The sequence below is a fragment of the Akebia trifoliata genome, chromosome 3 (assembly GCF_017979445.1).
Source record: "Akebia trifoliata isolate Shusen 1 chromosome 3, ASM1797944v1, whole genome shotgun sequence".
NCBI lineage: Eukaryota > Viridiplantae > Streptophyta > Magnoliopsida > Ranunculales > Lardizabalaceae > Akebia > Akebia trifoliata.
In genome coordinates this window covers 25712730-25726006 of record NC_141377.1, presented here as the reverse complement: position 1 = coordinate 25726006, position 13277 = coordinate 25712730, and the positions used below count along the sequence as shown (strand labels likewise).

Genomic DNA, 13277 nt, shown 5'->3' with positions numbered 1-13277 from the left:
TGGACCGCTAGAATTTCCTCGAGTTAAACCTTCCTATCACGAGGATATATATTTTTGTTGTTTCCTTCTACAGCTACAGTCTTCCCCACCTTCCCCAGTTCCCATCTCTCTCTCTCCAATCTTTAGTTGATGCCTCATTTAATAGTCTTTCCCCTCAAAACCCCTTAATTAATCTTGATTTTTAATATGGATCCCTTAAAGTTGAGGAAATTCTCTTTAAACCTTATTTTTCCAACTTCATTGTAAGACGCCCTTTCAAAAAATTAATCTCATTAAATTTTAAATTACAGAAATACAACTTATTTCAATCATTTTGATTATTACAAACAAAATGATAAAAACTAATTTGTACACCACTACAATATTATTTTATCATCTTTAGAAAAAGAAATGCTCATCTAGTATTTTTTTTCTACAAAATGGTCAATCTTACTAAATTATAAAAGAAGGGTTCTCAAACCTAAACCTAAATCCTAAACTCCAGATCTAGTGGATTATGATTTAGGGTTTTGAAATCATAGACACTTAAGATTTCCCTAGGTTAAGTTTTCAGCGTTATATAATTATACATCCACAAAAATTTGGACCTTACCCAATTGTAAATGTAGGGTGGTATTTTTGTTTTTCAAGGATAAATAATATTTTAATCATGATGTAGAACTATTGAAATTATAATTAATCATTTGAAAATGAGAAAATACCCTTGTCATTTAAAGAAATTTCTTTTGGGCAGGATGAATTGGTAACTAAGTTAAAAATGTAAGGTCTTTAAAGAGTTCTATCAACTTTAGGGGAGAATATGTAAGAATAATAGTCAGCCCAGCAAAAGTCTCTTTCTTTATTCCTCTCCCCTATATTTAAGAACCACCTCTAGCATGAACTCTCTGAGCCATTGGTGAGAGAGAGAGACTGAGCTAAAACTGAGGGATGGATGTGAACCAATTGATGAATTTCCAATCATCTACTTCTGGTCAACCGATGGAGGTCCATGATTTCGTGCAGGTACCCTCCTCTCCCTTTATGCCTCTTAATGGACATCCTCTTATTATGAGTTTTGTAACCCAAGTTTGGATTCACTAATTATTTGGTGTTCATTTAATTTGGAAAATTCGGGAAAGATTGGTAAAATATGGGGAAATTTCCTGAATACAGAAGATTGTTTTTTGGTTTCTTACCTAAACTCATCATCGTCAACTTCCCTAAAATCTCTTTCTTGTTCTTGAAATTTGAATGTTGAAGAAAATAAAATTTTGAAAAGGGTAAAAATGTTATCATATGCAGCGATTACTCAATAAATCACCGAACAATTCATCAATTTAATCTTTTACTCCCTTATTTGGAGAACTTTACATTTTATTTTAAATTAGAGAATTTTGTGACTGAATATGCTTATAAGGTGAATGACTTTTAAGAGTATATTGAAATGTTTTCTTCTTCTTTCTTAGCAATTCTAATGATCTTTTTTCCCCTCTTGCATGAAGGCTGAAGAAGGGAGTACACATTTAGTGTCTTGCAACTGCAAAAGCAAAACATGGAACTGTTTTGGCATCAACAACTGCTTGAAATCAATCAACTTTCGGGTTTTATATTTTTTTATATTTCCATTTCTATTGATTTTTTCTAAGTTTGTAGATGATTAGACTTAATTTTATTTGCTTATGCATCTATTTTTTTTTTTAATGCTGAGATTGATCTAAAAAGTATCATGCATCTTCAAATCTTTGTTGTCTGAATCGGAAAGCAAAGTATATGCAGATTCAGAAAACCTAAAAATGTAGGATTCAAAGACAACAATTTATATTTTGAATAATGTAAAATTTAGTGAAAAAAAAAAATTAAGGAACCTAATATATACGCTTCCAAGAAAAGGTAAATTTATAAGCATTTTATAATTAAGTGAGTGAAAAATTGATGGATATAAGTGATTAATATGATACATTTTTAGTACAGAGAAGAGAACATATAAACAAACATAGAATAAGTTAATGAAAAGAAGATACAAGTCTGATAAATGTTAATCAATATTTTAAGATGGGGAAAGGCAAATCAGAAAATAAATGTTCATGAATATCGAACATGCGCTCATCTCAGGGCCGGCTTGATACAAGTTGAGGCCTAAGGCCAAATCTTAAAATAAGACCTTTTTATATTAATATATTAATATAAATAATAATTATCTATTTAAACAATAAAAAATATTAAAATTTAATTTTCTTACTTTTTGAGATGCAAAATTAATTTTATAATCAAATTGTCCTAATATATCCATTTCAAGGTTTTCTATTATTATTATTCCAAGGGTGGATTTGATGTTTTTTTATTTTTTTTTTTTATTTATTTTTATTTTTTAACTTTAAATGGAATAGGTTAAATTTTTAAGTCTAAATGGAACCATAGGTAGATTGACATGTAATGCAGAAGGTATTTTTCACTTCAATCCTATCTATGATGCGTGGAGGAGGCTCTAGCATCATGAAAAACTTCTTTATATCCAAATACTAATCTAATGATGGTTCACTTTACAACAATATATTTCACAACGTGCACAAGGAGTAGAGAATTAGTTTGCAGTGTGGTGAGTGACAATGGGAGCTTAAGGAACGTTCCTTCAAATAAAATATTTTCCAAATTACAAATAAGTGCTCAGATTCATTTACATCTTTCCATACTCTGCCAGTTCAAGAAAAGTAATGATGACCTTAGGTCTAAATTCAACAATGATTCCAATCTTCCTATACTTGCAAAGTTCATCGATTCTCTCATTATATTGTGTCTTGATTTGACTTTAGTAAGTTGGGAGGAGATAGATTTTGATTATGTACCAACTATGGTCAAAATCCTATTAGATGAGTTCATCGATGTATAACCCGAAGAGCTACTGCTCGGATGGCCTTCAAATTGTTTTCCAATTGTTGACTAAAAGAAGATGAACTTAAAAGTAATTGGACCATATGCTTCAAACAATGACGAGTTCCTTTCAACTCTAGAAGAATGATGCAGTGCAATAAGCTCAAGTGGAACCACAAATTCGGATAAGCAATGGATTCAGAATAATCCGAAGAGATCTATTCTTAAATGGAAACATCGAGATCTTTAAGATCCATAAAAAATTATAGAATTTCCATTTTTCGGCCTGATTCCTTGTTTACTCTAATTTTTTAAATATGTTTTTCCTATTTTAGAAAAGTTTTATTTTGTTATTAAGTTTAGTTATAGAAGTCAGAACCACACAATGTCAATTGCATCCTACTTTTAGGCTTAAATAGTTTTTGTTTCCATTCTTAAGTCATTTTTACTATTTTTACTAATTTTCTATTTTTGTTATTTTTCATGATTTTATAGGAATAAGGCTATTTTTCATAAATAGTATTGTAACTCCAACTTCAATACTAGGGAATAACTTTGAGTAATAAAATATATTTTTTAGAGAGTTTTCTCTTTATTTTTCAATTACTTGGTATTCTATATGAATCAACAAGTTTTTGATACTCATTTATTCACTATCTATTTTGAAAATTAATGAACTAATTAAAAAATTATTCTTCATCCTATATCAATTAGTATAAGAGTTTGTGTCAATTGCGTAGCTTGTTATTCTCATTGAGATGCATCCAAGAAGAAGATCGGTTCAACGCAATGCTATTCTAGAAGATGTATATGAATTGGTGAAATTCGTTGGTTTGCTCTAAACGATCAATATAGTAAATCATATAATACAAAAGGTATTTTTCATTCTAATCTTATATATGATAAATATGATGGTGAAGTTGAGGAAGAGGAAGTTGTTTACAATTCTATTTTACTTATAAGTTTCTATTTCCATACTCAATTTTACTATTTTTAGTACTTTTCTAGGAATAAAATTATTTTCTATAACTAATATTGTAACTCAAATACATGTGAACTTCTTTGATGAAAAAAATTTATGTTTTAGAGAATTTTCTCTTTATTTTTCAATTACTTGGTATGCGGTCAGAGTCCAATGGGTGATGCTAATGGACCTTGCCTCACTGATCTGAAGTCGCTCCTATCAACTCCCTCCTCGAGCCGGTGTGGTACCTGCCAAAATCACTCCGACACTTATATTAGAGAAGTAGAGGAATAGTCTAAAGAACTAGTTATACCTCCAATCTGCCAAAAGATCATTTCTCCTATGCTTACAATACTATTTATGGATCCTTGTTGCGAATCAGGATTTTCCCATTTTTGGACGGCGATCCTGGGGATCCCCTTATTCTGTGGATCCATAAATAAAAAGAGAATCTTTTGGATTGGTCGTACTATATTGTAGAGATCTTCTCCGAGATCTCTGAAATTAACGTGCGCAAATCAAGATTACAATTATTATATGACTAGGTCTACTCTGCTTGGCAAACCAGGTCTCATTTAGTGTTGTGCCGTCCTTCTAGTCAAACTGGGGAGATCTCTACTTTGACCTGCTCTGCTAAAGGGTAGTGCTCGTATGCTGATTTACGCATGGTACCACTTAACTGGTTTGATCATGTGTATGGCTCAGATAATTGCGCGGTTATTTCCCTCAATACTTGATATTTTGTATGAATTAACAAGTTTTTATTCCCAACTATCCAATTTTATTTTGAGAATCCACAAACTAATTGGAAGACTGTTATTCACCCTGCATCATTATTATGGAATGCATAGTAGAGGAGCATCACTCTTGAAATCTGGGAGGTTCCTTTCTATTTTGTAGTAGTGGACTTTGTATTGGAAAGATAGTTTTGTGAAAGTGCAAAGAAAAATTATGAGAATCAATGTACATGTTGGACATGAATATTTTCAAAAGATTTGGGGGTATTTCTGTGCTGCAAATCATTTACTAGTTTTTCTTAAGAAGTTAGTTATCAATGTAAATTGACGACCATTACTTCTTTATCTTCTATTTTTGATTATTTTGTAAGCTAACCTTTATGGATAGAACATTTTAAAAAGATGACCTAATTGGCATCCCCTCTTTGAGATTGATGTGATGTAGTTGATTTGTCTCTGAGTTTGAAGTAATTGGATTGGCACATTTTTCTTATTTATATACTCCTTCCTTGCTTAGAAAAAGTATACAAATTTTTTGCAATGCAAATCATTTCTTTTATGTAAGAAAGTTTTTTGATTTGTAAGCATGGCCTAGATTTCCATTATGTCCAAAATCAAAACCCTCGACGTTACTTTCAACTCTTTCTTTAACCTATTTTTTCAATGTAACAAATTCAAATTTGAATTCCTTTTCAAAATAGACGACAACATCTCAATAATATATTTGGTTTCCTATTTTTCTCCCTTTTAAAATTTGTTTTACTATCCTACCAACTCTAGATCATCAGATCCATTAGCTAAAAGATCATTTGCTCTAATAGTTTCCGATTCTTGAATCTTTGTCGCCACCTTTAAATAACCTAACCTGCACCTCCATGCTACATTTGGGAAGTCATTCCCATTTTTCTTGGGTTTGTACTTAATCTTCCATATGATGTTAATTCTTGGGGAAAATTCTCCAATTCATGTTCATTTATAATAGAATTTTCAAAATTTTGGCTTCCATTCGCACTCGATTACTTCATCAAAAGAACTCCTTGATTAGTACCCCAACTTCACTGATGCTAAAAATTTACTACATGATGTCGCTCTTTATCATTTCCCTAGGCCTATGTTTGCGATTCTCATGCAGGAGCGTTCTACTTCAAACCTATGGTTTGGGTTTTACCCTCCATAAAGAATAACCTGACGCGTATAGGAGGGGCCTTACTACTGGTGCGCTACAACTTTTCAACCTCGACTTGTTGGGACAAAGCTCTAACTTTGTTGTGTGTAAGGGTGCCTACATTTCCTACTAGCACACTATGGCTTGAATTGATTGCCAGCCTACATTTGTGAGTCTCACGCATGAGCGCTCTATTCAGACCTATGGTTTGAATTTTGATACTCAACATTTGGATTCAAGAACTTTATATTGTAGATTTTTTTAGTAATTTAATGTCAGTTAAAATTTCCGAGAAATTAATGGGATCCATGATCCTTATGAGATTGAAAAAAACTATAAGCTTCAAAGATGAGTTGCTCAATTCCTTATTTTAAGTCGATACACAGTTGTTGGAAAGTTTCTTATATATAATTAATATTTATTTATGATTTGTTGATAGAAGGATTAAGAAGAGTAGAATAGAGACAAGTAGGTATAGATTGGGATAAAGTGGTGCAATGCGAAAGGTGAATATAGAAATAAAGAGAAGAATAAAAATAAATTCAGTTTACATATGTGAATTGAATAATAGGAGAAAGGATGAAGGTGCATGTGTTATGCTCAAATTAAGTAGATAGGCTCGGACATGGGTCACTACTAGACCAATAAGATCGAAAGTGAGTTTTGGTCGTGGAAGTTACAAAAGAACAAATAATGAGCTTGCTCGTGGAGGATTCATTGGTTCTTTGAAAGGTGATGATGGGAATGGTCTTAACCAATTAGGCTTGAGCCAATTAGGGCCTCTTTGGGCTAATATGATATTAAATATCTAGATACCAGAAGTGAAAGAAGGGAAAACAAAGACGATAGGTTTTGAAACATTTGGAGACAATACCTGGTTTAAAGGCTAGGCCACCAATGGCTTTTATAGAACTTTGTGATATTTTCACTAATTGAATGTTTAAATTGAAAGATAACTTCTTGTATCCATGATATTATTAATATATATCTAAAGAGATTATTATTATTATTTTATTAATTTATTCATCAAAGTGGGGATTTGTTGATATAATATATATATATATATTTATTATAAATATCTAATCAAATAAATTTTTGAATGAGTGCAAATGTTTGGCCATTTTTGAATTTCCACATCTCTTTTATTTCAGTAAATGTATGTATAGTTGTGATCCATGAATGGTGCCCTGGTGGATCTCTCTCTCATTTAATAAAAGTCTAGAATCTTGGGGTACTAATGGTGGAATGCTAGGCAATCTGAAACTTTTTTGACTTATATTCAAGAAAAGAATGTTCAAGAAAAATTCATAGAATTAAAAGAACTATTCCTTTTGGACAGAATGATAAAGGAGTACCCGGATACACATATACAAAAGCTTGGTATAGGAGACCATGCATGCATACCGCCCTAATCACATATATCCCCTTATTTTTGGGTTGATGCTGGGTTGATAGGAGCAGCGAATAGACCTCTTCTTATTTGGGTGTTGAGTAAACTTCTTGGTTTGGACATTGTAGGGAATGTTGGCGTACCCATTAGCTCCCACCAAGCCCTTTGTTTGCTTCGGCTCTTGAATATAAAAGAGAGATCTGTGATAAACAATAGGGGGAGGAGGTTGGCTCCAGATAATCAATCCCGCTTTTGAACCTTGAAATCAACCCCATAGGGCTTCTTATTCCCCGGGAGTTTTCATTTGAGTTTTATACAGCCCCTCCCTTCGGTCGGGAATGGGTCAGTGTTTCTCATATTACATTGACCCTCCTTTCTTCTCAATTACATCGACCCTTTCCTCCCTAAAATAAAGAAATAAATGACTAACTTCCTTCCATATACTTTAAATATTGCATCTGATCTACGATCACCCTTATTTCAGATATTGATTTTAGTCGGAAAACCTCATCTTTGATTCAATTGCCCATTCCTCTCAATTGTGCACCTCATCTTCCCGCCTAATCTTTAAAGAAGAACCCAATCCTTCTGGATATATATTAATGTCTACACTTTTTGATTATTCATAAATGGACATACCTATTGGTTATTCATAAAAAGAAATATCCATTTGTTAAAGTCTATTTATGAGCAACATTTAAAAATTCCTTAATGTCTATAAATTAGATTGACATGTAGGCCAAATCACTCAACTTTTCAAGAACTCACTCAAGCATTTTAATTTCTCAAATTATTATGTTGGAGATTACATATTGTTTCTTTAGGAGAATTCACAAGGAGACATCTCCAGTTGATTTACTTTTTTACAAATTCTCACTGTGGCTTTATTGTATTCTGGAGGCTATTTTGCCTGTAACCATCAATAAACACTTCTACATGTGCGAATAAATGAAGCCTTAAAAAAGTTCATTTCGCACTTCAAATTCCCAAGATTCTAATGTTCTTGAACTATGCTACATTTTCCAACATCTTATTTATATCTTTTATCAGTCTATTTCTCTCTCAAAAATTAAAGTATAAGCTAGGTGCAATGCTGTATTTGTTTAGTTGAGGGTTTGTCATCAGTTTAGCACTCCAATCTTTTAATCAATATTGTTTGTATCTAGCAAAAAAAATAAAAAATTCAATAGTGTTTGTTGTATTTAATATATGAAAATTACTTCAACTAAATTGAATCCTGGTAGACCCTGTTATGATCAATTGCGCAAATGTTGGTTCGATTAGTACAATTTTAAAAGCATGTTCTCTTCCAACCTACTCCACCAATACCACCCACACCACCACCACTAAAGCTCTAAAGTCATGCCATCTAATAATTCTAGTACCTTTTAATCAATTGTAACCACCCCCTTCCACACTCCTTTTGGTCTTCCTCTCATTCTTTTATAATCCTCAACTTTTTTATCCTTCTATCATGGACTGCAATGGGCCCTTGTTTCACATAGCAGATTCATCTTAATCCTTATTTATTTTATTTTAGTTTATTACAAAATTGGGAACTAGAGTATGATATGAACATGCAAGCTTTTAATTGTCCAAGATTCAGTTCTATAAAAGCATGACATTAATTTCTTATAAATTTTTTTCTTTTAATTTGTTTAGAATGAGTTGGTCAAATAAAACTCTCTATACTTTTAGCATTCTAATTATAATTATATTAAAAACATCCTCCTTGATCTCTCTTATAGATAATAATTTTCATAAATATTTGCTATCACAAATATCAAGGGCTCTTTCCCTCTATGGGAGTCATTAATTGCTAAAGTTTCACTCTACATGCTTTGTTTTAGTTCTATTTATTTTAAGGCTCTTGAACACCAAATTATCTCTTCATTATAGTTGTAATTTTATGTTGACTCTTGATCACTATGTAAACAATTGCTAAACACAACGGCCTAAAACCGTCGGCTCTGTTGGATGCCCATAGTTACGTGTTTTAATAAGAAAACTCTAGCATGCACCCTCCATCATCAAACTTACTGTTGAGATGCAAGGGGATTCCCAAGAAAAATATATCCCTAGAAAAAATGTTTAACATGGAAATTTTGGAGGGTGTGGATTTAAAATTTGATGAAGATAGCAATGTCTTTCTACTCTGGAAATATTAGCAATGATGAAACATGAATTCTATAGGTCAAAAGACAGTCATAATTAACCTCAAAGATTAATCCTATTTTATATAGTTATTTAGTGATACTAATATATTTGATGTTGCCTTTCAGATTTCAAGCAGCATGCGCTTCCTCTAGCCAGGATCAAGAGGATAATGAAATCTGATGAAGCCATAAAGGTATGCCTACCTACTAATCCATGTTCTTCCTTACTGTACATATGAATCAGAGATTCATATAAAATATAGGGAAAATTACCATTTCGTCAGTTTAATTCCCAAAATGTGAACAATGAAATTGCAGGTTTTTCAAATGATGATCTCGCAGATAATTGTTTTTCCAAAGTGACAGCCAAACAAGAATGTAACTTTGGAAAAAACATAATATATATATACCTGCGAGATTGTCACTTTAAACCTGTGAGATTGTTACTTGAAAACCCTGCAATCTCAAACTTCACATTTTGGGAATTAAAAATGAGTAGTGACACAGAATCAGCATTTTGTCAAAAGTTGATTGTCTTTTGGAAAATTTCTCTATATAATATATTAGGCAGATAAATAATTATTTTTATAAGCATGTTCCTGTTACATCTGGGATCACAGTCACAAAATTGGCCCAATTTTCATGAAAATTAAAAAAAAATAAAAAATTAATGGGATTTAGTGTGGGGACAAAATGAGATGAAAAATGAGAGAAGATGAAGAGTCTGGCTCTTTCTTTCAAATTAGGACCAATGCAAAACTACCCACATATCGATATCTAACAGATCTTACGTGTTACATAAGAAATCTTAGTATTAATTATATAACAGAATACATAAAATACCCGACAAGAAATTACAGAAACATGACTTCAAAAACTATCTAATTAACGTCTTCCAAATGCGTTCTGAAGGTTCGGAAGGGCTGACTAACCTTTGCACTGTTTCATGTAAGAAAAATTCAATTTCACCCAAAAGGCATTTGCTGTCTTTAGAAAAGGGACAACCAAGGTAGTGTTTTGGAGCCTAAATGAAAACAAATTCTGATTATTAGAAAACATCAGTGATTTTTTCAATTAATTGCGGATTCCTAACAAAATTCAAAGATTTTTGTTTTTGACCTATCCTTCACCCAAAATTTTCCCAAATTTTTTTTTTGTTATATAAATTATCTAAATTGACCTTGCTGAATAATTGTCAAATCGACATTTGTTACAATGTTTTAAAAACAAAGCTCTATTAGTATAATACAAAAGCTTGTGGCAACTAAGTAAGTTTTTGACGGTCGTTAATATTGGCTTGTTTAAAATTGTACCAACAGATGGTGAGTGGTGATGCTCCAGTTGTTTTCTCCAAAGCCTGTGAGCTATTTATTCTGGAGCTGACACTTCGGGCCTGGCTGCACACTGAGGATAATAAGAGAAGAACTCTTCAGAGGAATGATATCATAAAAGCCATAGGCAGTGGAGAGGTTCCTGACATCTTGGTTGGCGTTATTCCGAGAGATAATGAAATTCAGGTATTTATTAGTTGAGAGCTAGAGTTCACTTCTTTATTTATTATTTTTTCCTTTTTATGTAGGGAAATTTCCAAAATGTGGTCAACTTTTGACAAAATTTCCATTCCGGCTAACTGTTAATTTTAATTCCCAAAACATGAAAAACGAGATAGCCGGTTTTTCCAAGTGCCAATCTCACTGGTTATAAAAATGATGATCTCGCATATAAAGGGATGCAGTTTTAAAATATTTACATATACAAAAGTCCAAAAAGTTTTGTTGTGAATTTATCTTTATATCCTTTGATTTTTCAAAAGTTACGTAATCGAATGTCTTACAACCAAAGGTGTTTTATAGAGATATATTCCCTACAAAATTTTTCACACGATAAATATATCTGGGTTCGGAAATATTTGAAAACTGTATCAGGTAACATGATTCTACCATTTGTCGATGTGCTTGTAATCAAAATCAAGGGATTTAATAGAATCCTACTATTTTAACTCTTAAATAATGCGATCATGATCTTATGCATCAATATAAAAATTATTAGAATAAATCCTATCTACCACTATTTATGAATAACCCAGTCAAGTTAGTCGTGCTAAACACGAGTTAGAAAGAGCAAGTCTTTGTGAGAAAGTAATTTTGAGATCAATATTTCGTTTCTGACCGAAATAAATGTATTTTCTTGTTAGAAAGAGCAGGAGAGTGGATGCAATGGCAGAGCAGCTGAACCTAATCCCTCTAATGGAATGAATTTTCCTATGGTGGATTCAAATGCATATGGTGAATATTATCACATTGTGAGTAGCACAACTGATCTGTTTGCTGGATGAATTAGCGTCGTATTCTGTTCTCCAGATGCCATCTTCATCATGTGTGCCTAGAGTTCGCTCTTAGAAATATAGCCATTCTCACTCAATCATGATCATGGTGGGAAAGCAAGTCAAAACAGAAAACAGTGTCGGATGTAGACTTTTGATGCCTACTGATCCTTTAATGTTTCGCCTAAGTACACCTTGGTAAACCTACATACGAAAATGAAGGCCTGATTGGAGATCTTAAGTTCATGATGGAAAAAGATAGAACCCAATGGCTTTAGATCACCAATCAGTCTGTTCTTTGGTGTGTAGGTGGGGACAAACATTCATGGCTTGTGCCACAATGTGGGGCTATGAACATGTAGTCAGTCATGTAGACCTCTTTGTGAGTATAAGATCTTCATTTTCGTTTTCAATAGGTACTACAAATATATTTTTTCATGCCGAGGAACCTAGTATGTAAAGCCACAACTCAAGTGTCGAATTTCTGGTTTCAACATTTCAATTCTCATATCATTTCATTAATTATTGTCAAGGTGCACATTATTAGGAGTACTACTCATGAATGGAGCCAGGATTTTCTTGTGGGGTAGGGTAGGGTGGGGTGGGGGTAACTATAGTTAATAGTAGAGTTGAAGAGCTTGAAGATGCTTGGTTCTCGGGACAAAATTCCAACTTTTTTGTCTTAGATGTCGACAAGGGCATTTAGGTCCTTGTCATTAGTCCATGAGGGAAGGCCCAAGTCATGATAGAAGGCCAACGAGGTCAAAATGGGTATGTCATTAATTTTTAAAACATAAATAGGTGGGGGTATATCTCAAATATTCACCAAAGGTGGAGGAATTTGTAAATCATTCAATGTTTTAATCTATGTAACTTTTTTCATATGGAAAAATATTGATTAAAAATTTCTAATTGAACCATAAAATGTCTGTTTAATTTATGAGATCTTGTGTTCATTTTGCAGTGAGGAGAAGAACGAAATCTATCTCTCTCTATATATATATATGCTAGAAGAATGGCGCCTTGCGTGGAAGTGTATGCTGATGCTTAGGAGAGAACATTATATATCTTCATAGTAAATAAGTGCTATCTACCTCCTTTGACATTTCTTAATACATAACATACTCTCAAATAATTTGCAAGACGGTTTTATAAGAAGTTTTAATCTCCTTATAAATTAAGATGAGTAATTTTTGGTATTGTAATTATAATATATGTGACTAATTGGTTATCATTAGAATAACCCTTTGTAAATTTATATAGAAAATTACAAGAACCAAAAAATAAAAGAAAATCATATCTAACCTTGGCTTTCCTGCTATAAAAGAATCTTATTAATAATATTAATTAACCTTCTAAATATCTTTCCTATTGTATATCTCAACCTTCCATACAATATTGCAATACGATAAACTAGTACCACATATATATGCATAATATTGCATTGCATCTCATGCTTTTCTTTTACTAAATGAGCAAATTTATTTTAATCACCGAACTCTGATAAATTTATGGGAGCATAACTCCAACTATTACATTAAATGGATTGACCTCAAGGTTGACCACAACTCACACTTCATTGACGTGGAGGTGTATAGGGAACCATAGATGCTTTTTCATTGAGAGAGAAAAACATCTATGGTTTCATGCGCACCACCACATCAGCAAAGTGCAAATTGAACGAAATACTTCAAT

At 32.3% G+C, this 13277-nt stretch overlaps 1 protein-coding gene across 3 annotated transcripts; it reads left to right on the top strand.

Annotated features, from left to right (window-relative positions):
• The first annotated feature begins 843 nt into the window (after positions 1-843).
• Positions 844-12944, top strand: LOC147406222 (nuclear transcription factor Y subunit C-2-like). Of its 3 annotated transcripts, none has more exons than XM_086434188.1 (6): positions 844-1002; positions 1482-1580; positions 9386-9453; positions 10579-10776; positions 11463-11561; positions 12547-12944. In XM_086434188.1, exons 2-6 carry the CDS (start codon positions 1532-1534, stop codon positions 12547-12549), a joined length of 417 nt encoding a protein of 138 aa, XP_086290314.1. In that variant the 5' UTR covers positions 844-1002; positions 1482-1531; the 3' UTR covers positions 12550-12944. The 3 variants fall into 3 exon arrangements, with proteins under 3 accessions (XP_086290314.1, XP_086290315.1, XP_086290313.1); XM_086434189.1 differs by having other exon boundaries at positions 11458-11561; XM_086434187.1 differs by having other exon boundaries at positions 11454-11561.
• The last annotated feature ends 333 nt before the right edge of the window (positions 12945-13277 follow it).